Here is a 20,800-nt window from a genome sequence, read left to right on the forward strand (position 1 = left end):
CTACCATCCACATGTGCTGCGTGCTTGTTCTCTTCGCCTGCTGTCATGTCCTGCTAGCTGCCTGATCTTCTATATCTGCCAGCCAAAACATCATCTGGAACCCGTTAACAACAACAAAAACCAAGTTGTGATACAACAGCAACATCGCAACACCCTCTTTTCCTCTTGTTCCTTTTCGCCGCGTTGTTTCATGGCTGTTGCAAAAGTGCTGTCGCGGGTTTCCAGCGAGTCGTTTTGGCGATATAGGGTACATATTAGAGAGAAAGAAGGATAGAATAGAACAGGAAAGGACAGGACAGGAAGAAGGCCCATTAGGACTGCACGCGTCTGCCAAACCTGCTGCTGCCGCTGATGCTGCCGCCGCCGCCACTGCTGAAGCGACTGTGTAGCCGGGGGCTGGTGCCGCCGCCGTTGGTGGTGGTGCTGCTGACGCTGTTGCCGTTGAGCGGGGCTGTTCTCTGTTGCTGCTGCTGCTGCTGCTGCTGCTGCGATTGGGCCCGATGCTGCAGCGCAGGACGCTCTCGGTGATTGCTGAACCTGTAATCGTCGCTTCCGGCCTTGGCCAGGCCGGGACGGCCCTGGTTCAGACTCTGTGCTGCGGTGGAAGCATTTGCGCTGTACTGCTGCGGCACAGGTGCCACGCGTGGAGCGTGCGGTTGGGTCTGGACGGGTTCTGGAGAAGACGTCGAAGCAGAGGGCGACGTCGGGACTGACCCGTACGAGTTCCGGGAGCCGTGGGACCTGCGGGAGCCGTGGGAAAACCTCGAAGTGCCGTCTCTAGGCGCATGTGAGGTTGTGGAGACGGAAGTGGACGCAGAAGGTCCGGCGGAGCGGGAAACAGTGCTGCCGCCAAGATAGGCCGGCACGGCCTTGCCCTGTTCTCGGAAGTACCTCACGAGCGCCCGGTGCACGACAGTGTCGTCCTCTGTGCGTCCGTCGAGCTCCTCGTCGAGTCTGTACTTGGACTTCCCCCTGCCGTTGCCGTTGGCGCCGCCATTGGTGCCGTTGCTGCTGTGTTTGCTGAGAGAGTTGGGCAGGAACCTCTTTGTGCGTGCTGAGCCCGAGCCCGTGCTCGATTGCGAGTGCGAGTGGGTGTGGGCGTACACCGTCTGCTCCGTGGAGGAGACCTCGCTGCGGATGTCCGACGCTATGTTCTTCAGCCCTCTGAACATGGTCTCTGAGTTTGTGGTGGGTAGCGGTTGTCGAGGCCGAAGCCGGAGCTGCCCCGTGGTTCTGGAGCTGCCGGTGCAGCAGGAAGAGAAGGCCTCTTGAAGGGTGCAACAGGCCAGCGCGTGCGGTAAAAACAGGCGAGCGAGATAGGCGGAGATGGGGATAGAAGAAATGTCTTTGCTACGCAATTATACTGGAACGAACACAATTACAAGGTCTTTTCGGTCAAGAAGATGCCGTAATCGTCCTTCAAGGTCTTCATGATAGGGTTGTTGATTTCCGGAGTCATTGGGGCGTACAAGCCTGGCTTGGCGAAGGCGCCCTGGTGCTTGAGGACCTCGAGAACGGCAACGGCACATGGAACACCGACCAACTTAGCCATGGAGGAGTAGCCGCCTGGGACACCGTAGTCGACCAAGGTGGAGGTTCTGGTCTCCTTCTTGCCGTCGGCCCACTCGATGCCGAACTTGTGCTGCAAGACGACAAGATCTCTCTCGTTGTCGCTGTACTGCATGAGCTCCTCCAAGGTGGCGCAGAGGGTGTCCAATGGGTTGCCTCTTGGGGTGATGGCGGTGTCGGAGAACATGCCCAACCACTTGAGGCCAGCAAGGATTCTCTCTCTGTCGGCGTCGTCCTTGAACTTGGTGAGCTCGTCGATCTTGGCGACAATGTCGTCCTCGGAGGCGGACTTGGCGCCAATGTACTCGGCGACAGCCTTGTTCCATGCGACCGGCTTGGCGAAGATCTCGCTAGGCTCGTCCTTGAGGAAGCCCATGTCGACGAGGACCTTGACGAACTCTGGGAAGCCCTGGAATCTCAAGGTGCCTCTGATGACGGTCTCGGCCTCTGGGATGCCGTAGAGCTCCTTGTAGGTGGTGGAGTCTCTGTTCGGGTAGCACACGAGCGCGTAACCCGGGTAGATGAAGTAAGGCTTGGCGGAGGACATCAAGTCTTCGGCGGCAATGGACACCTCCTTGCCGTCCTTGAAGTACTTGGCGGAGTTTCTCAAGGCAAGAAGAACCCCGCGGGACGACCAGGAGAACTTGTATCCGAGGGGGTTGTCCGAGTCCTCTGGCGCAGGCAAGCCTCCGCAGTAGGAGAGGAAGGACGTGATCTTGCCGCCCTCGCGGTGGACCTCATCGATGGTCTTGACCGCGTACAAGTGGTCGATGCCCGGGTCGAGGCCGATCTCGTTCATCACGACGATGCCGGCCTTCTTGATCTCCGGCTCCAGCGACCGGAGCGTTGGGTTGATGTACGACGTAGTCACCACGTCGGTGTGGCCCGACGCAATTGCCGCACGCACCACGTTGGCGTGGTAGATGTACGGGATGAGCGAGATCACCAGGTCGTAGTTCTTGACCACCTCGTCCAGTTCCTGCTGGTTTGTTGCGTCCACGGAGATCGCCTTGGCCTTGTCGCCGGCGAGCGCCTTGGCGGACTCGATGGTTCTGCACCCAATGGTGACCTCGACGCCGGGCTGCTTGGCGAGGATGTCCACGGTAGGCTGGGCGACGAAACCCGAGCCGAGAAGGAGGATTTGCTTGGCGGACATGGTGATTGTGTGTGTGGTGTGTTTGTCGGCTGAAGGTCCTAGACTCTGAGCTGACTATGCACGTCCTCACACAGTAGACCTGCAAGAGAACACCAGTCTGGAGAAAAAGGGGACACTTTGCAAAGACGACAACCTTCCTGGCACGTCGACGCCGGGCCCTGGACCCTGGATGCGTCTCGACGCCGGGCCGCCGCCAGATAACCAACCACCGCCCGTTTTCGCCGCCGCCGCCGCCCCCGGCCGCCAGAGCGGCCGGCGGTGAGTCAGAGCGGGCCGCCGGCCGCTTGCGCCTGCCGCCGACGCCGGGGCGGCGCTTATCGCCCGCGTCCCAATCGGGCAGCCGCCGTGGTGGGGGGAGTAGCCGTCGACGCGTCGGTACTGCCGGAAGCATCGACGCGTCGGTGGCGCCACCGACGCGTCGCACCCCTTGCAAATCCGGACGTGGCGGTGCTCGTTCCGCGCCGCGCGCTGACTTGGCCCCCCGGCGTGCGTCGCGCGCACCGTGACTCCGCGCTCGGAGTTGCTAGCGGCAGCGCAGCGGTGACTGATTCTGCTGCGCTGGCGCCGCGGAGAAACGGGCCGCCCCGCCCGGCGCGGACTGCTGCCAGCCTGTTTTTCCACACCTGCCCTGGCCGTGACCGCAGCAGCACACATAAATAAATACTCCCCTTTTCGCCTGTTTTTTCTCTCCAGGCCGTCTGCTGTGCCCTGTGGTGCTCTGCGTTGCTCTTGCACCAGTCCCACAAGCACCCGCCAGCCCACACACACTCACACACACTCCCCACAGTCCCCGCCATGTTCTCCCAGAAGCAAGAGACCCAGAACAGCACCGAGTCCGAGGCACAGAAGGCCAGACTCAACTACGGCGCAGAGAAGGAGAAGCAGATCATGAACCAGATCCGCTCCAACGCCATGCAGAGACAGAACTCGTCGTCCGTCTTCTCGTCCGTCTTCGGCGGCGGCGTCTTCGACCTCTCGGTCAACAAGAAGAACTGAGCGTCCCCCGGCGGACCCCGCCACGCGCCCTGCTACACCCATAACTCTTTCCTAATCGCCACTCTCTGCTTCCTCCCCCGTGTGTATTCACACCCTCTAAATAACCCATTAATACATTATACTACTACATCCTAAACATCTGCCGCCGCCACCCCCGAAGACGTCTGGCGCATCACTCCGCCGTTGGCTGAAATTTTTTTTCCCCTCTCGCCCCCTCCTCATCTCGGAAAAACTCCCCCGCCGCAGCCGCCGGCGGCAGCAGTACGCCCGGATTATCCGGGCCCCGCACCCCGTGCCCGAGGACTTTTTTCTTCCCCACCTATTCGTCTCCGCCTGGCTCCTCGCCTCGCCTCGGGTTATTGTCCTCTCCCGGACCTGGTCAGTCCGTCTTGCACTGCTCCCACGCACGCACAATCGCATCCTTCAACACCTGACTGCGGTCCGCTGCGCTCGGCCACAAACTCTTTCCCTCCGGATCGCTGCCAATGAGAAACGTAGAGAGCTTCCCCACGTCCTGCAGCACGTAGCGCACTCTTGGGGGCACCGTTGTCTGCGTCTCCGCCGCTGCCACAGCCATCACCCGGTCGATCTGCCGCAGCGCCGCCGACTCGTCGACAACAGCGCCAAACAGCTCCCGCAGCAGCAGCGCCACCTTCCGGTACCGCGAGTAGCTGTTGGGCTTGTTGTGCTTGATCCAGCCCCGGCACTGCGTGCGGATGTCCACCAACGGAACGTGCTCCGACTCCGCACACCCGCAGAACCAGTCTGCAATGAACTTGGAAAAGGGCATTTTCGAGTCGTACTTGTATGCCCCGGCAGCGCCACCGGCAGGGCTGGCGGGGGCAGCAGCACTGTCAATGCCGGTGTCGGCACTGGTCCGGGCCTTCTTCCTTTGCGGCTCTCCGCTGTCGGGTGTCTCCTCCTCGGCAGGCGCCTCGGCAGGCGCTTCGGCCTCGTCGCTGTTCACCAACGTGACGTCCGCAACACTGGTATCGCCCTCTGCAGCAGCATCGCCATCTCCCTTCCCAGCCTTGGCCGCAGCGGCGCCCAGAGATAGTATGCTTTGGGCCACCTCCGAGCTCTCAAAGGTCCGAATCGTTCTCTCCATTGTCGTCGACCGACTCTCCAGTGCCGACAAAATCCCGTTGATGACCCGCAACTTGTTCTCGTGGTCCTCACGCACGCCTCGCATCGTCACCATCACCCCGAGAAATTCCTCGATCAGCCCGTTCGTCACCTCCATCTGATTCTTCATCTCCCGCGTGGCGGCCTTGAACTGCTCGTTCATGTCGGAGTAGAACTTCTGCAACAACTTCTGCACATGCACCTCCGCAGTGCGCATGCTTGTGTTGATGATGTCGTATCCATTCTGCAAAGAAATCTCCCGGATGTCGTGATGGCACTGCTTGCGGTGTATCTCATTCAAAAGCGACATCATCGTATCGATCTTCCCCGAGTCTACCTTCCTCTTTTCTTTCAGGTCCTGGATCTCTCTCCTCAAATCATCTGAATGCACGGTCTCCTCCTCATTACTCACACTTTGAGTTTTCTCAAGAACTGTTTTCTCAAACTCTTGGAACTCAAGTGTGCAAAAGGGCTCGACGAACTTCAGACAATTGTCCGGCTGCTGCTTAAAAATGAACGGCATGTCCTGCAGTAGCACTTCTGCATAGAACTCCATCGTCTTCTTGAGACCATTCATCTCTTTTTCCCAAGTGTATCCACTCATCCACGGGAAAACTTTATCCTTCAGTGTTGCAGGCACAGGTATATGTGATCTCTCAACGTGATACACATCCTTCACCTCGAAGCCGGCCATGACGTTGAGAATGTCCGAACTTGACCTCTGGATATACGTGTATTCACTTCTTTCCTTCATCGTCGACCACCCAGCAGCTGCTAACAACTGCTTGTGGTCACAACCTTTCTCGTTCGCATAGATTGCACCTGCGTTTCTCCCAGCATGTGTCTTGGATGCAATCACCAAATGCTCCTCAGCAAATGCCTTCTCGATATTGGCCTTTGATGTACTGTAACTATGCCCCATCAGAAGCTCATTGTACCACCGTTTACCACCCTCGTTCAGTTTGTCAAACTGCTCCTGTGTTCTCAATTTCATAAACATCAGCATTGACACAGCCAGAACGGGACACATCACAGGATCTCTGTGTCTTAAAATGAAGGATGAAAAGAAACCCTTTTTGATCGACTTCACTCTCTCTTTGACCCTTACTATGGAAAGCCCCATTTGACTCGACGTGTTGGGCATCCCCGTCATATTGGCAGCAATATGCTGGATTTCAATCCCCTTCTTCGTGGTATCTCAGAATAAGCAAGTGAAAGATAGTGCAAATTCAACCAGCATCATATAGGGAGATGACGATAAGTCGGTGAATTTCTCAACCATACCTACTGCAATCTTCATCCTATTCCTGTAATCTTCTCTCTCACTTTCCGGATCCCTCAGGCACTGCCCTTCCCCCGTCTGCTGATTCGTATTTGTATTCACATCTCTGTCGGTACTTCCCTCGTTTGATGAACTTTCCATACTGGAGACCCGTGGGGCACTCTCTTGAGAGTCAAATGAAAGTTCAGAAGGTAAAAGTGCCGACATGTTTTTATATTGTCTTCTCATCAACCTACAGTATTCTTCGTAGGAAAAAGAGCAGCTTTTTTTAGAGCTCAGCAAAGCCCTGTTTTTGTCACTAATCTTAATAGACTTTTCCTGATGTCCCTTCTCTGCGAGAAATGAGATGAACATACTATCATCCCGCATGTGTTTGTTGAATACCGAGGTATACAAGAGCTTGAAAGCCGCATTAAGCTGTTTGAATGAAGAACCTGAAAATTTTGTTGCTTTCAATGCTTCCCGATTGACACTGCTCAATCTCCTCTTACTTTGTCTAAAATTCTCTTCAACATCGTCCGAGTTAGAATTTGGATCTCTATTTTCCTTATCCATTTCGTCCAGGTCCAAATCTAGGTTATTCGGTTCAGCTTCATTCCCATTATCATTATGATTGTTTTCAACGTCCTCATTGTCAGAGTCTTTTTTACTGTGATTGTTGATAAACTCGACAAAATTTGAAATCGTCGTATCAGTGTTTGACGCATATGGTCGATCTGTCGTCTCTTCAATGAAGTTCTTAAATTGTCGTAGAACGCAGAAGTACGATCTAAGTGTAGCATACTCTTTACAGACCATATTTTTGTACACAGCATTCTGATACTCTTCCAACTGGTTTTCTGTTTCAAATAATCCATTTTTTGGAATGAACATATCCTCTATATCTTCGAATGCTGGTATCTTTCTCAAATTTTCAAGCGCAGACAATTTTGGATCAAATACAAACTTGTCCTTACTTTTCCTTCCTCTATTTTTGAAAGGTTTGTGTCTATTCAGATTATAGATCACTCTCAATGGTTCTCTTTCTGGCGTTTCACTCTGATGGTCTAAATCTCTCAGTCTCTGAGCTTCAATAGCCTCCTCTTCTCCACTACTTTCATCTTCAAACAATGGTTCACTATTGAGGTTAAGAGCTGGGTTTGGCTGTGATGTTTCTTCTGTTGCAAAAATAAAAGAGGAGTCTGCCTCACTGAAACTGTCAAGGCCTAGTATGTTGTCATAACTCATTTTCTTCTATGTCATTCAATACCTTGATATTATACACTATGACTATAGATTGGAAAATTCAGTCTAACTTTTTGTTATAACAACCACCTTTCAGCTCCTAATTTCCCCACGCTTCTTAGCCTCTTGTCAGATTCTTATCCTTGTCTGTCTCTCTAGATGAGAAGTCAACTGTTGCTTGTAACTGATATATCTATTGATGGCCAAAGAAAAGATGTCTAAAGAATAAAAAATGAGAAAAGAGACAGAGAAGTGTACTTAGGTCACATGGTTGCATAGTTTGCACCACCTCCAACTCCAACGCTGGTCCATTCCATTACCTCGTGGATAATACGTGCCTCTGAAATCAGGCAAACACGGTATAGTTCGTGTCTGCTAGTCCAGATTTATTGCCCTGTTATCACTTGACTCCACATGAGCGGCGGTGTCCACAGTCTCGAAAAATGCGGGCCTATTCTGTGGTTGGTTTTCCCATTACAATGATATGCCAAGTTAAAACAGTGTCAAACAATGCTAAACATTATGAAACAGTATCAAACATTACAAAACAATGCACATCGATGCACAGCGATGCACATCGATAAGTGTATTACACAAAAAGGGGAAATCTTCAGATTCAACTCGACGCACTAGCGCGTTTTTCCTCATAACAGGGGGTAAAAAAGAGACCAGTTTAAAAAATCCGACCGGAGTGAGGGTTGAACTCACGATCTTGCGATTAACAGTCGCACGCCTTAACCAACTTGGCCATCCAGTCATTTACGGCTTTCAAGGGGGCTGGAAGAGTTACAGCTAATGTATTAATAATCTAAAAGCTAAAATTGCTTACGTAGTATGGCTGGATATAAGCATGCTTGAAGGATTGTCGGTAAATCACATGTGATATTGTTTAATGTAATGCTGTGAGTGAAAAAAATATAGTCATAAGCAAGAGATAAGACGGAATAGACAATACAGAAGCAATAATACGGAAGAGATAAAATCTCAAAGAAATCTATGAGATTGCAACACATGGATCAAATTCTGGTGATCATGAGGCATCAGGATAAGTCGAATCCGGAAAGAATAACAAGTTTTTAATTACAAGTCGTTTTCCCACTTAATTTATATATAAGATACTGAGTGTATTAGTGTGTTAAATATACTTGATGTGTATTAAATAACTGATAAATAAAGAAAAGGAAACCTTGAGATATAACTATGTTTACCAGGATAGTTCAGCGTTCAGTAAGTTATACATAACATAAAAATTTCGGATAAGTAGCAACACAAGAAATAAAACCATAAAATCTGGATACATTAACCAGGACAGACAAGTCTCATCAAATCAATACCTGTTAAAGTTTATCTATCGTGGCTAATAAAATCTAGAGCTCAAAGTTTCCACTTCTTAAGTTTGTTATTTTCTTGATACGCGTATATTCAGGGTATAATCACATTTGAATTGTACAAAACAAACCATGAATCTTTTGATAAGAACTGTGTGGAAAAGGTTAAAATTTTGCTCAAGATGTGCATACTTAATTCTGTCGAAAGGGTAATGGGCGGCAGTCTGGTTAAGATGGATAAAAGAGCGTGAAATGTAGTCTCCAGGTCAGACACAAGTTGGTAGTCATAATAGTTGAAGATTGCCTTATTTATAATCTGCAAGACATAGTTATCATTTGCACAATTGGCGCAAGCCAATGCTGGGGTGAACGCGTCTACAATACCGGTGTATAATAAATATATCTTTAGATATTACTGCAGTACCATGCTTACCTCAAATTTTTCACAATAAAGCTAAAAGTGGTAAAATATAGAACAAATATTGAGTGAAAACCGTCCATTTTCATGAACTTTGGCGGGCTCCAACAGGCCGAACGGAAAATTTAATTTCTATAGACGTATCAAAGATCATGCACCATAACGATGGTCATGATTTCACGCCACACTAACAGCTCAGTTTGAGTACGTACCGTAACTGTGTCCCCTTAGCTACTGCCACTTGCACCTAGCCCGCTTGCAACTCGGTCTTGCTCCGCCTTGCTTCCGCCTGCTCTCCTCATCAATGGCTTTGGCTAGGAACGTCTCCGTCTTTACTACGCTGCGGAAAAGGCTTTTCCGCACCTCTCGGAGATACTCCGACACCTCGGTCTCGTGCTCTGTTGGCTTTAGTTCTCCGTTTTTGGTCCTGCTCTCACAATGAAATTGAAAGCAAAACACAAGACCAAAAGAGCAACCACAGCATTAGTCTTGTCGGCAACCCTTCGCCTACCATTTGCCTACTTATTAGCTTAATTTTTGGACAAACAGCGTCGGTTTTCATCCTCCCAAAGATAAGAAAAAATTACTGTTTGCAGACCGTTTTTTTTTTCAGGTGAGCGATTTCGTGCCCTCGGTGATAGAAGCTGCAGGATGAAACGGGCATACATAAATAGAAGGGTTGTTCTTTCAACTCGATTCCCATCGGATAATTTCTGCTGCTGTCTCACCTGAATCTTTTCTAATGGAGAAGATACAATGCTTCAATTAAGTTTAATTTTTTTTGTCACAGCGCTATGCATAGTCAAAATACCAATAGCACCGTGTTAGATGGAAACGGTAAAATAATGGCTGAAAAATTACAGCAAGGGGTGGACAATCCAGTTACAATGCTAAACTCTGGTGATTTTCGAGACTTCTCAGATCTGGAGAAAGAGAAGGCAGTGCTGCAGCACACAAAGACCACTGGGGATCTTGCGCAAAGGATGGCAGACTCACATGAGAACCTCCTCTCAAAGAGGAAGCTCATCATTGTGTTTCTTTCCATGACTATTGGCTTGTTTCTAGCGTTCGTTGACCAAACGGGAGTTACTGTGGCGTTGCCATATATTGCGGACGACTTGCATGCACACCAGACGATATCGTGGGCTGGTACATCTTCGTTGATCAGCACAACGGTGTTTGCCATTCTGTTTGGCCGGTTCAGTGACATCTTTTCAAGGAAGTATACATTGATAGCATCGATGGTAGTGTTGGCTTTCTTTGACCTTGGCTGTGGGTTATCACAGACACCAACACAGTTTTACATTTGTCGGGCTTTCTGCGGTATAGGCACCGGAGGGATCACGTCGTTAACGACGGTCATTGTTTCGGATATTGTCACGTTAGAACAGCGGGGGAAGTATCAGGGTATTCTTGGAGCATTTGTAGGCTTAGGGAATGCCATTGGTCCCTTTATTGCTGCGGGATTCATTGAGCATTCTTCGTGGCGGAAGTTTTACTTCACTCTTTTTCCGATCATCCTCTGTGCAACCATCTCTGTCTTCAAAATCGTACCATACACAAAGCCAGATAATACAATTCAGGAGAAGCTCAAGAACATCGACTACTTTGGATTTTTATCAAGTTCTATTGCAATTATTTTTCTTTTGATCCCTATCAGTGGAGGTGGGTCTACTTTTGAATGGAATAGTGCCTTTACAATTGCAATGCTCACTATTGGGGGGACGTTTGTGTTTGTCTTTTTGTTCGTTGAATACAGAGTGGCAAAGCTACCGATGGTTCCCTTGCGGCTTTTTTCTGCAAACCTCTCATTGACTGTGTTGCTTTCACAGAATTTCTTTTTTGGAATGTGCTACTTCAGCGCAATTTACTACTACCCTTACTACTTTGAAGTTGTGAAGAACTACTCCGTTTTGCACACATCATGCTTTTTCTTGGCAATGGTTGTCCCTCAATGTCTCTCTTCTGTAGGCTCTGGGCAACTCATCTCAAGGACAAAACACTACTGGCATGTGACATGGTTTGGCTATTGCATGTGGATGCTAGCGCTAGGACTTTTGAATCTTTGGTCGAGCACAAACAATTACGGGTTGAACATCATTACGATGATCCTCAATGGTTTGGGAGTGGGTTGCATATTCCAGCCGACCCTGGTTGCCGCACAGGCTCATTCGTATAAGAAGGACAGAGCAACGGTGATATCTACCAGAAACCTTCTACGTTCTTTAGGGGGTGCCATCAGTCTTGCAATATCCTCGACCATCATTGCCAACACCATCTCTAGCCAACTGTCAATATCGGGCAACAAATACTTTAGCAACGAGGAGATTGTGCAGTTGAAGAAGCTTGTGTATTCCAAGATCAACTTGACCTTGTACACCGCGGAGCAGGCTGAATATCTACGCGCGTTGTACATGAAAAGCATTAAGACTATTTTCTATGTGTGGATGGGCTGTATGGGGTACTGTCTTGTTTCAAACTTGACCATTAAAGACCAAGGACTTAAACCAGTTGACGACCGTGATGATTGATGACGCTATAGAAAGTGCTTCGGCCCGATCTGAACTGATCCGATCCAATTCCCTTCGGCTTGAATTGCTTAGTATCCGTTTATTTTCTGAAACGCACAGTATATATTTATAGAACAACTAATAGAAACAACGTGGTGATTCTGCTCTAAATCACGTCGTCAAGGATGTCATTGCTCAAGCCCTGTTCTCCCTGCATGTTTGCAGGAGGGTGGATGGAGGGCAGGAACTCCAATACAACGTAAAAGACGCCGATTAACAAAAGGACCAACGCAATAATATATCTGATGAAAGAGCCATGCATGTTCAGCACTGCAATCAACATGTAGATGGCGCCTCTCCCAAGGAAGGAGAAGAACGAAGAAGCATAGGTGAAAAGCTTTGGCGGGATACGGAATTCTAAGTAACCGATGAGGATCCCGATTCCAATGACGAAAATCCCCTGGAAGAAGTAGTCAAATCTGGAGAAAAGCTCGGTCAATCCGCAGGCGACCTGTAGAAAAAGAAAGAGAACAGAAAAAAGTACAGCATTCTGTTAGTATTTTGTGCTAGGTCGAATGTGGTGTGTTCATTGTGCACATACAGATAAAAATGCAACCAAGAGGTTGACTCCCTTAAAAACAAAGCCGTACCGTGGCTCCACGGAGTCATCTAGGTTGATTGTTTCCATTGTGATTTGTGAGTGGCGGAGTGTCTAGTCTGCTAGTAAGAGGCAAGAACGCACAGACCTACAGCCAGGAATGAAGACCGCCTACTTCACGTCAGCTGAAGAAGACCTTCTACCTCTCCCTGTCGGGCAAGCAGCGTCTCCTCCCAACGCGCTTTCCTCTTTAGATTTTGAGATATTCTGCTAATCGATAAATATACAAAAGATCGCAGAACGGGGCCGGGACCCACAACGGCGATTACAAGGAGAGCCATGGTGGAGTGGAGGCCCGAACTGGGAATGGAAACAGGAAGACAGGGAAAAAAAGGAAGAGGAAGAAGAAAGAAAATGAGGGAGGGGGAAGATAGAGGATAGAAAATATAGGAAGGAAGATGAAGTATGAAAGATGGAGAATGATGAAAAAGTCAAAATAAAGCCAGGCTTCTAACATGGTGATGGAGAAAGAGCATTATTTGGTTATATTTAACGATGATAATAATAGTTAATAAAAAGAAGAATCAAGTCAGTTAAGTAAAAAAGTATAAAGATGTTGATAAAACAAAACAACAAAACAAAGGAAAACAGAAGAAGAGGTGGGAAAGAGGGAAAGAAATGTTTAGGTTCAGCAAATGAAGAAAGAAATTATTTGGTTTATTGTATTCGAATTGATTGAAAGGAATTGAATATATATGTATATTTTTTTTGATTTTTTTTTGATTTTGTTTCTACTCTTGAGTTAAGCGTGTTAAACCATTCATTGACTGGGTTCATTTTCATTTCAATTTCATTCCGAGGCATTCGTTCATGTTTTCCTTCATCTCGATCATTTTAGAGATTAGAAACAAACTAACATTTAACTTAATTTTCATCTTGCTTTTCAGCTGGAGCTGCGTTTGCGTCTTCCTGGCCAGCTTCAGACATGTCGGAGGTCCATAAGGTTAAGTTATCTCTAAGCAATTGCATGATCAAGGTGGAATCTTTGTAGGACTCTTCGGACAAGGTGTCCAACTCGGCAATTGCATCGTCGAATGCTTGCTTGGCCAAATGACAAGCCTTGTCTGGGGAGTTCAAGATTTCGTAGTAGAAGACGGAGAAGTTCAAAGCCAAACCTAATCTGATTGGGTGAGTTGGAGGTAACTCGGTGACGGCGACCTCGGAGGCAGCCTTGTAGGCTTCCAAGGAGGCGTCTGCGGCACCCTTTCTCTTGTCGCCGACGGCGAATTCGGCCAGATATCTGTGGTAGTCACCCTTCATCTTGTAGTAGAAGACCTTGGATTCACCGGACTGGGCAGTTGGAATCAAATGCTCGTTCAAGACGTTCAAGATGTCGTCACAGATATTTGTCAATTCTAATTCGATTTTACTTCTGTAGTCTCTTATGAGTTTGACCTGGGACTCGTTGCCCTTCTGCTCTTCCTTCTGCTCGATGGAAGAGACGATTCTCCATGAGGCTCTTCTGGCACCAATCACGTTTTTGTACGCGACCGACAAGAGGTTTCTTTCTTCGATGGACAATTCTTGGCCAGAGGAGGCAACGGCCTTCATGTTTTCAACCATTTCCTCATATCTCTCAGCTTGTTCGGCCAACTTAGCCAAATAAACAGAGTCTTCACGTGATAATGTCATGTTGTCGAGTTCTGTGGTCAAAAGATAATGTTAGTATTTGCTTGTGTTAGCTTGCTGTGTGCTGCGCGACAGGTCGCAGCGTTGTGTGAGAAGGAAAGCTCAGCCAGACAGACAGATGGGCAAGCTGTCACTTCTTCTGAGCCACTGACAGCAGGAAACGGGGGCGTGGAGACAGACGTGGGGACGCCGGCGGCGGAGGTGGACAGCACCACCGGCTGCAATTGCAGCAGCAGCAGCAGCTGTCCACGTAGCCCCGCTGCACGCTCCGCACAGCAGCTGATCTCGACGGATCGGACGCCCGGCGTTGCCGCCATCGCTGCTGCCACCCTACAGAACACCACTGCACAGCTCCAACGGCTGCCTGTCGTGCCCTGCTGTAGCAATTGCAACGTCCTGCGCAGACAACTGCTCTCGATCCGATCCGCCCTTGTTGTTCACGTCCACTGCTTCTCTCCTGCTGTGCTGACTGCTCATCCATTGCTCTCTGCTGTCTGATCCCTGCTCCCTGCTCCCTGCTCTCTGCTCCACTGCTGGCGGCAGCAGCCGCCAGCAGTACTCCATCTGTCTGTCTGCCCCTGTCTGCTCCTCCTGCTTCTCGTCCCTGTCTGTCCCTGCCCTGCTTCTGCTCCTTGCCTGCTGCGCCTGGGCGGCACACCTGCCTGGACCCTACATACGTGTTGTGATGTGCTGCGGTGTGTCGTGTCGTGTCGTGTGTTTGCACTGGCTGTCAACAAACACCCTATCACCCCGCCCTGACAGCCTTGCTCAACACAGACGTACACACCAGCTCTAACTACTACTACTACTACTGCTCCCGGCCCCCCTGCCTGCCTCACCACTCTGCCTCTGCTCCATGCGCCGCCTGCCCCAGGCGCCGCGGAGGGCAACAACACAACACCGCAACAGGCGCTCCAAAAAAAAAACAAAGCGTGCGGACCTGCGAGAGCGCTCCCGGCAGCCGGCACGTCTTCACGCTGCAGGGCGCCAGAACGGGCCGACCCCCGCAGCAGACCCGGGCCGGAAAATGGCAGCGGAGGGGGGGGGGCGGGCGCGGCGCGGCACCCGTGCACCGGTCCAGACCGGGGTCTGCGGCGGCGGGGCGACGCTGACGTAATCATTACGTAAGCAGCACATGCCTCTGTTGGATGCGTTAGAAAGGTACAGGATACATATACACGGATACATAGACACATGGACAGTTGGACAGTGGACATCTGGAGAGGTATCTCCCGGTTTCTACTCCTCCATTGCGTCGTCGTTGGCGGCGACGGCGCTGAGGTCCATGACGCGGCACTCGTCGATCTTGAGACCAAACCGTTCGTCCTGTACAAGGGCAGCAAGCTCGCCAACGGCGGCCGCCACAGGACCCTGTAGTTGGTAGTCGGAGTGGACCCAGCTAGGGGTGAAGGTCTTGTTGCCCCCACTGAGCCTGACACAGCCGGCGTCGGGGCTCAAAGCCACGGTGGAGAGGAACCGGGAGACGGTGACCGGGCGGCCGTGCTTGAGTAGCGTCTTCAACTTCAACGCAGTGAGGCCGAGCTTCGGTAGCGGCAACTCCATGCCGGGAAGCGCAGGGTTGCTGGCGTCGAAGCCGTTGATCCCCGTCGACGTAGGCACCTTCAAGACCTCGCGCAGCGGAATGAACTTGCACGACAAAACCGCCTTGGGAACAAACAGCTGTTTGTTTGTGCACTCGGTCAGGCCGAACCTGAAGATCTTCACGTCCTTCTCGATCTTGGCCAACTGCTCGGCTAAGTCCTTCTTGCTGTCGAGCGGGAAGCTCTCCGAGACGTACGCAAGCTTGAACGGATACACAGACTGCTCCTTGTCTACCAACGACAACAACCGTCTGCTGTTTCTCAACTTCAACTGCTCCGACATGGAGACGTCTCTTATGAAAATGGAGTGCTTGGCGCCTCTGTCCCGGCCATCGCCAGAGTCCACGGTGACGAGACCAGGCTCCTGCTTGTCGATCGGAGCCATCTTGATGTCCACCGTGTACACCTCGCCGGCAGAAACAACAAAGTCGTCGGTTGGAATCGCCTTGTCTGGGTTCTGGATGTCGCTACGTCCCTTTGTTTGGTCGATTATCGATAGGTCTGTATTGCCAGAGGAGGCAGAAGCGCTGCCGTCTTGGAAGTTGCTTCTCTTCAACAAATCGCTCTCTTGGTCTATCTCGGACCACACAACACCCTTGAAGTCTCTTTCAGCAACCACACCCTCGGCCTGGCCAGCCAAAAATCTCCTTATTCTTCTGACCTTGGACGTTGGCACAATCGCACAATTGAACGACTGCGCAATGGTATCAACAACCTTCCTTATCATCGAACCCGTTATATGTCTATTAGAATTGTCGCTTAGTAAAGAGTTGGGGATTTTTTCAGGACTCAATGCACATGCCAATAAGGAAACCACAGTCTCTGTCGCAAGATATGATGCACAAACTGCGTCGGCCGGTCCGCCCAATAACGGTCCGGTTGGTGCAGTCAAACCAGAGGGATAGATGACAATCGTGTGTGCCAAGTTGGATGTGTAACCGTCGATCTGACATCCAAGGTTGATGGTGACAATGTCGCCCGGTTGGAAGGTTAAGTTGGATTCATCGGTGAGCTCTGGAGAGTAGCCAACAATCATGTCGTTGACATCCAACGTAACTGGTTGTGCAATACCTTTTTCAATCACCTTTTTGTATTTGCTATTCACTAAAGTCTGGATGAAACTGTCACCAAGAAGACAGAGCTCCGCAGCACTGTACGGCTCGTGCTTACCTAGGTGGTATGAATCGTTGATCAATGAAATGAGGTAACTCAAACATGTTTGTGTGATTTCACCAGCATATCTATACTTGTCTAAAACATCTGCGGAAAGAACGTTCTTCTTTTTTAAAAGCAAGTCGGTATCCTTTGGGGAAATCTGCAATGCCATTTTCGTGTTAGCGCCTTTGACAATCTTCTTCTTGCAAGTATGTATAAAAAGAAAGCCTTTAAAATAAAAAACTATGTACAGATCAATTACTTGTTTGATAAGTTGAAATAGGTGCAAGATTTAACATAAAAATTTTTCCAGCTCCAAAAAAATCCTTTTCCGAAACTTTTTTTCTACCCTCGTTTTCCCAAAAAGGAATATCAGCGCACCTGTGCACCGGCTAATTTTGGATCACTGACAGTGCAACAACGCGATATTATGTCGTGGCACAGCACATGTTTCTGTCGCCACACGACACGCAGAGTGTTGTCCACGGTTAAGTCTTCAGATACAGCCTGAAATGCTTTGCTTTTGATACGTTTCTTGACCTCCCTTTTGCCATCTACGGTTGAAACTTTCTCCTCTGCATCATCCTCATGTACAAATGAAAGACTGCTACCAAGAGGTGCATCTTCCGGGGGACATACTGGTTCAACATTCGGTTTGGTTTCCCCATCAACAGTAGTTTCACCGTCTGCACACAATAGCATAGCCTGAGAAGCAACACCTCTCATCTTGCTTGGTTTGAGGTTGTTCACAATAACAATACGGCGACCGTGGAGTGCCTCCATATCTACAAGACCTACTAGTCCGGAGCAGACCTGTAAAATGCTTGCGTCCTCTCCATTTGGACCAACTTGTATTTGCGAAACATATAGTGAGTCAGCATTCTCGTGTCTTCTGATCTCTTTGATCATTCCTACACGGAGATCAAGCGTATTGGGATCAATATCTTTAATCTTAGGCGATAGGGGTGCTGCTGCTTTGAGGGCAGTATTAGCTGCAGTGCTTTGAAATTTCACCCCTCCATCTCTCCAAACCGATTGGGCGGTTTTATTACCTGTCTGTCTTGCAATTGCTGTAGCAGCCTTTGATATTCTTGCCCAGCTGTTACTCATATCTTGTAAACTATCTTATTGTTTATCGCAACTCCTTGCTAGGCCACACTGAGAGTAACGTGTGGATCTTCTTCACCATTAGGAGTATATTATGAGACGATTTTGCGTTCAGATGTTTTCCTCGCTCCTACTTGTTTCAACCTTCAGTCGGTAGATAGAGAAGTTCTTTGCAACTCAACTCTTCTTCTTGAGCCATTATCAGCCTGTAATACTTTGAAAATTATATACTCATTAAAAATAATTCGTTACTTAAAAAAAACATGCTTGTTACCATTCCTTGATCCAATCCATTAATCCACTTCCAACTCAAATCCATCAACAATTTGTTTTTGGACTTCAACACGCTCTTTCAAACTTTGTAAAAATTTCAAATTCCCCTTCAAAAGGTTTACTTTGTTGACTAGTTTCAGTTTCAAATTGCTTTCTCTCTCAATCAACCCATTGATTCCAACAGAGACATCTTTGGCAGGATAGTTCAAGACTTTCCGCACTTCTTTGCTTATCCGTAAACTATTCAAGTGGATATAGTCATCTTTTACTAAATTGGATTTGATTTTTTTGATGATGTTTTTATGTACAGTTTTTGGAGATTCCTTGACGATATAGTAAATAGGATATCCAATTAAAAGCCCAACAGATGTAAACGTGATAACTTTAGGGAGTTTGATGATGGAACTGACCCCTGTGAATACCGAAACGAGCTTTGGGCCATATAAAATCAAAATACTGGAAACACCAGTCTTGAGAACATTCGATGATAGGATTGAGCTCAACGTAAAATCTTCACTACTGATTTTGGAAAATTTTGAAATATTGGTGAAGTCAAAAAGTGATTGAATGCTTTTGAAGAAACCAAGTATAGAATCAAAGTCAATCAAATCCAGTAGCTCAAAGCTAATATTAATCTGGTTCTTGAGTTGATGATCTCTTTTATGGGAGTACATTGATTCTGGCTTGAACTTATGCTCCGGTAACTTTTCATCACCCAGAACTTTTTTACCCAGACTTCGTATATCTTGAATCGAATGTAATGTTTGTAGTCTGGCGTAATCTTCAGAATCCTCAATACATGATAAAATATCATGAACAACCTTAAGCTTAGTAGCTTGAATAAATTGATCTATGTTGAACAACGTGACTGATTTGTCGACCTCTTTGACTTCCGCAAAACTTTGAATAGTCTTGTTTATATTTTCCCTTGTGGTGGAATAAACGTCGTCGGAGCATTCATCAATTATGGTCATGACCTTTTCATTCACTTTAACTGAAATTTTCACAATTTCATCGTACTTCGGTTTGATCTCATTTAATTCTGTACTCAACTTCTCTTTACTTTTCTTGTAATTGTCAATATTCATATTCACTAACAGCAAAGTTTCCTTAAAAATCTTGGTCAAATAATTCTTGGCAGGTAGCAACTTCGATGCAGATCTTTTATCGAGCACAAAGTTCCTTAATGATGCTTCAAGTCTGTCAAAGTTACGATCGGAAGGCCTATTCCCACCTGGACCATTAGGATCGTTTGGATCACCACCTGGACCATCGTCACCACCCCTCAGTAGCGATTTATTATTGAGGACTTCAGAGGATGAAACAAAGTGAACGAAATCATCAGAGTCTTTATGAGTTTCTGGAGATAAATCACCAACTTGCTGCATGATCTTCTCAACACATTTGTCTTTTCTTTTGATGGAATCAAATTTGTTTACAACAATGAAAGTGAATTTTTTGTCGTTATTAACGTTGGAGATAAACTCTCTGCCAGATAGCGTGAAATGATTCTCAGCATTGACAACAAAAATGACCAAATCAATCTCTTCCTGTCTGGAAAACAATTGCATGGTCTGATAGGAGTCTAGATTTAAACCTGGAGCATCAATTAATCTTATATCAACAACACCATTCTTAAGCAAGCTTTCGTCTACACTCCTGTTGTCATTGATATAAACCTTCAAAATTGAATATTTATCATTCTCGTAAACCAAATCGTCCAACATTTTCAGAGAAAACTTGTTATATGTGTTTTCATCCTTTATGTTGTAAGATGAACCAATTGGAACTGCATGAACTTCCTCAATAGAATTGTTTTCTTGATAGTTGATAATTTCGCAGAAAACATTGGTGCAAGGTTGCTGGTCAACGGGCATAACGTTTCTTCTCAGAAGAGCATTACAAAAGCTAGATTTACCAGAGTTCAAGTCCCCTGTGATTAACACTTTTGATGTAATATCATCAATTCTGGCCTTGAGATTTTTCAAGTGATGAATAATTTGCATAAACTTTTCATCCAAGAGCATCGAAATAGTATTGTCATCCAAATTAGTTAGCAAATTTTCTGAGGACTTCATACCCACTTTCAATTCCAGTTTCAAAATATCAAATTTCACATTTTTAGTGGTATTGTCATCTTCTTCTTGCAACATCAAGGCTCTTTTGGAAGATATCGAGTTAAGTTTTGAGTCGTAACCATTTGAAATCATTTGATCAATAGGATAGTGTATTGGAGAATTGATATTGTTTTCCTTAAATTCGGTGAACATAGAAACAGTTGAGTTTATGGCTCTGTCAAGCAAAATTTTATTCTGGTTGTACTTCAGTTGTTTAACATGTGCAACAGACGGATCTTCGTAGTTTGAATGAGATGGTAAAATGGGGCCTTGTTCGCCAGCTTCTCCATCATTCAAAGTAGTGCCTTCTAATGTTCCATTCTGAACAAGATAATTTGCAATAGCTGGCAGATGCAAATCTTTACCACCATGATTTCCATTCTCGTTATTTGACCCGTTGAGCAAAGTTTTATCGTCCAATGAGTCGTCATCGAAGGCATAATTTTCGGAGTACGACTTGTCCATGTCCGTGCCGCCCATATTTTGATACGACTCTGAGTCCTTGTCAAAATTCTTATCGGTAATAGTCATCGGAACCTATTTGTCCGTATAGTAGTACGCCCCGTAGAAACTTATAAGAGTAGATTGGTGAAAAGGATCAAAACAGTTGCCCAAACCGTTCCAATGGCAAATGGAGTGATTTTCTTTTTTT

General features: G+C 47.6%; 10 protein-coding genes and 1 non-coding gene across 11 annotated transcripts; 2 read left to right on the plus strand and 9 right to left on the minus strand.

Moving 5' to 3' along the window:
- Positions 1–104: 104 nt before the first annotated feature.
- Positions 105–1,291, minus strand: PICMEDRAFT_139540 (hypothetical protein). The gene has a single exon (XM_019160151.1). It carries the CDS (start codon positions 1,170–1,172, stop codon positions 312–314), a length of 861 nt encoding a protein of 286 aa, XP_019018068.1. The 5' UTR covers positions 1,173–1,291; the 3' UTR covers positions 105–311.
- Positions 1,292–1,378: 87 nt separating this feature from the next.
- On the minus strand, positions 1,379–2,725 carry PICMEDRAFT_72975 (hypothetical protein; the record flags this gene model as incomplete). The annotated part of the gene is made up of 1 exon (XM_019164349.1): positions 1,379–2,725. One exon carries the CDS (start codon positions 2,723–2,725, stop codon positions 1,379–1,381), a length of 1,347 nt encoding a protein of 448 aa, XP_019018069.1.
- Positions 2,726–6,044: 3,319 nt separating this feature from the next.
- PICMEDRAFT_72977 (hypothetical protein) lies at positions 6,045–7,355 on the minus strand (the record flags this gene model as incomplete). Its single annotated transcript, XM_019164350.1, has 1 exon — positions 6,045–7,355. The coding sequence occupies one exon, from the start codon at positions 7,353–7,355 to the stop codon at positions 6,045–6,047; it is 1,311 nt and encodes a 436-aa protein (XP_019018070.1).
- A 680-nt stretch (positions 7,356–8,035) lies between these two features.
- PICMEDRAFT_t86 lies at positions 8,036–8,109 on the minus strand. Its single transcript has one exon. It is a non-coding gene; the product is annotated as a tRNA-Asn (tRNA).
- Positions 8,110–9,833: 1,724 nt separating this feature from the next.
- PICMEDRAFT_16755 (hypothetical protein) lies at positions 9,834–12,113 on the plus strand. Its single transcript, XM_019161331.1, has one exon. It carries the CDS (start codon positions 9,944–9,946, stop codon positions 11,627–11,629), a length of 1,686 nt encoding a protein of 561 aa, XP_019018071.1. The 5' UTR covers positions 9,834–9,943; the 3' UTR covers positions 11,630–12,113.
- PICMEDRAFT_139723 (hypothetical protein) lies at positions 11,702–12,413 on the minus strand. The gene is made up of 2 exons (XM_019160158.1): positions 12,210–12,413; positions 11,702–12,119 (listed from the first exon to the last, which is right to left on the minus strand). Exons 1-2 carry the CDS (start codon positions 12,294–12,296, stop codon positions 11,775–11,777), a joined length of 432 nt encoding a protein of 143 aa, XP_019018072.1. The 5' UTR covers positions 12,297–12,413; the 3' UTR covers positions 11,702–11,774.
- Positions 12,414–13,130: 717 nt separating this feature from the next.
- PICMEDRAFT_72980 (hypothetical protein) lies at positions 13,131–13,898 on the minus strand (the record flags this gene model as incomplete). The annotated part of the gene is made up of 1 exon (XM_019164351.1): positions 13,131–13,898. The coding sequence occupies one exon, from the start codon at positions 13,896–13,898 to the stop codon at positions 13,131–13,133; it is 768 nt and encodes a 255-aa protein (XP_019018073.1).
- On the plus strand, positions 13,652–14,562 carry PICMEDRAFT_139707 (hypothetical protein). Its single transcript, XM_019160157.1, has one exon. The coding sequence runs from the start codon at positions 13,926–13,928 to the stop codon at positions 14,391–14,393; it is 468 nt and encodes a 155-aa protein (XP_019018074.1). The 5' UTR covers positions 13,652–13,925; the 3' UTR covers positions 14,394–14,562.
- A 572-nt stretch (positions 14,563–15,134) lies between these two features.
- PICMEDRAFT_11918 (hypothetical protein) lies at positions 15,135–16,823 on the minus strand (the record flags this gene model as incomplete). Its single annotated transcript, XM_019159856.1, has 1 exon — positions 15,135–16,823. The coding sequence occupies one exon, from the start codon at positions 16,821–16,823 to the stop codon at positions 15,135–15,137; it is 1,689 nt and encodes a 562-aa protein (XP_019018075.1).
- Positions 16,824–17,023: 200 nt separating this feature from the next.
- Positions 17,024–17,761, minus strand: PICMEDRAFT_11919 (hypothetical protein; the record flags this gene model as incomplete). Its single annotated transcript, XM_019159857.1, has 1 exon — positions 17,024–17,761. One exon carries the CDS (start codon positions 17,759–17,761, stop codon positions 17,024–17,026), a length of 738 nt encoding a protein of 245 aa, XP_019018076.1.
- Positions 17,762–17,949: 188 nt separating this feature from the next.
- On the minus strand, positions 17,950–20,720 carry PICMEDRAFT_16767 (hypothetical protein). The gene has a single exon (XM_019161333.1). The coding sequence runs from the start codon at positions 20,677–20,679 to the stop codon at positions 18,052–18,054; it is 2,628 nt and encodes an 875-aa protein (XP_019018077.1). The 5' UTR covers positions 20,680–20,720; the 3' UTR covers positions 17,950–18,051.
- Positions 20,721–20,800: the final 80 nt, after the last annotated feature.

Source organism: Pichia membranifaciens (assembly GCF_001661235.1).
Source record: "Pichia membranifaciens NRRL Y-2026 unplaced genomic scaffold PICMEscaffold_3, whole genome shotgun sequence".
NCBI classification, from domain to species: domain Eukaryota; kingdom Fungi; phylum Ascomycota; class Pichiomycetes; order Pichiales; family Pichiaceae; genus Pichia; species Pichia membranifaciens.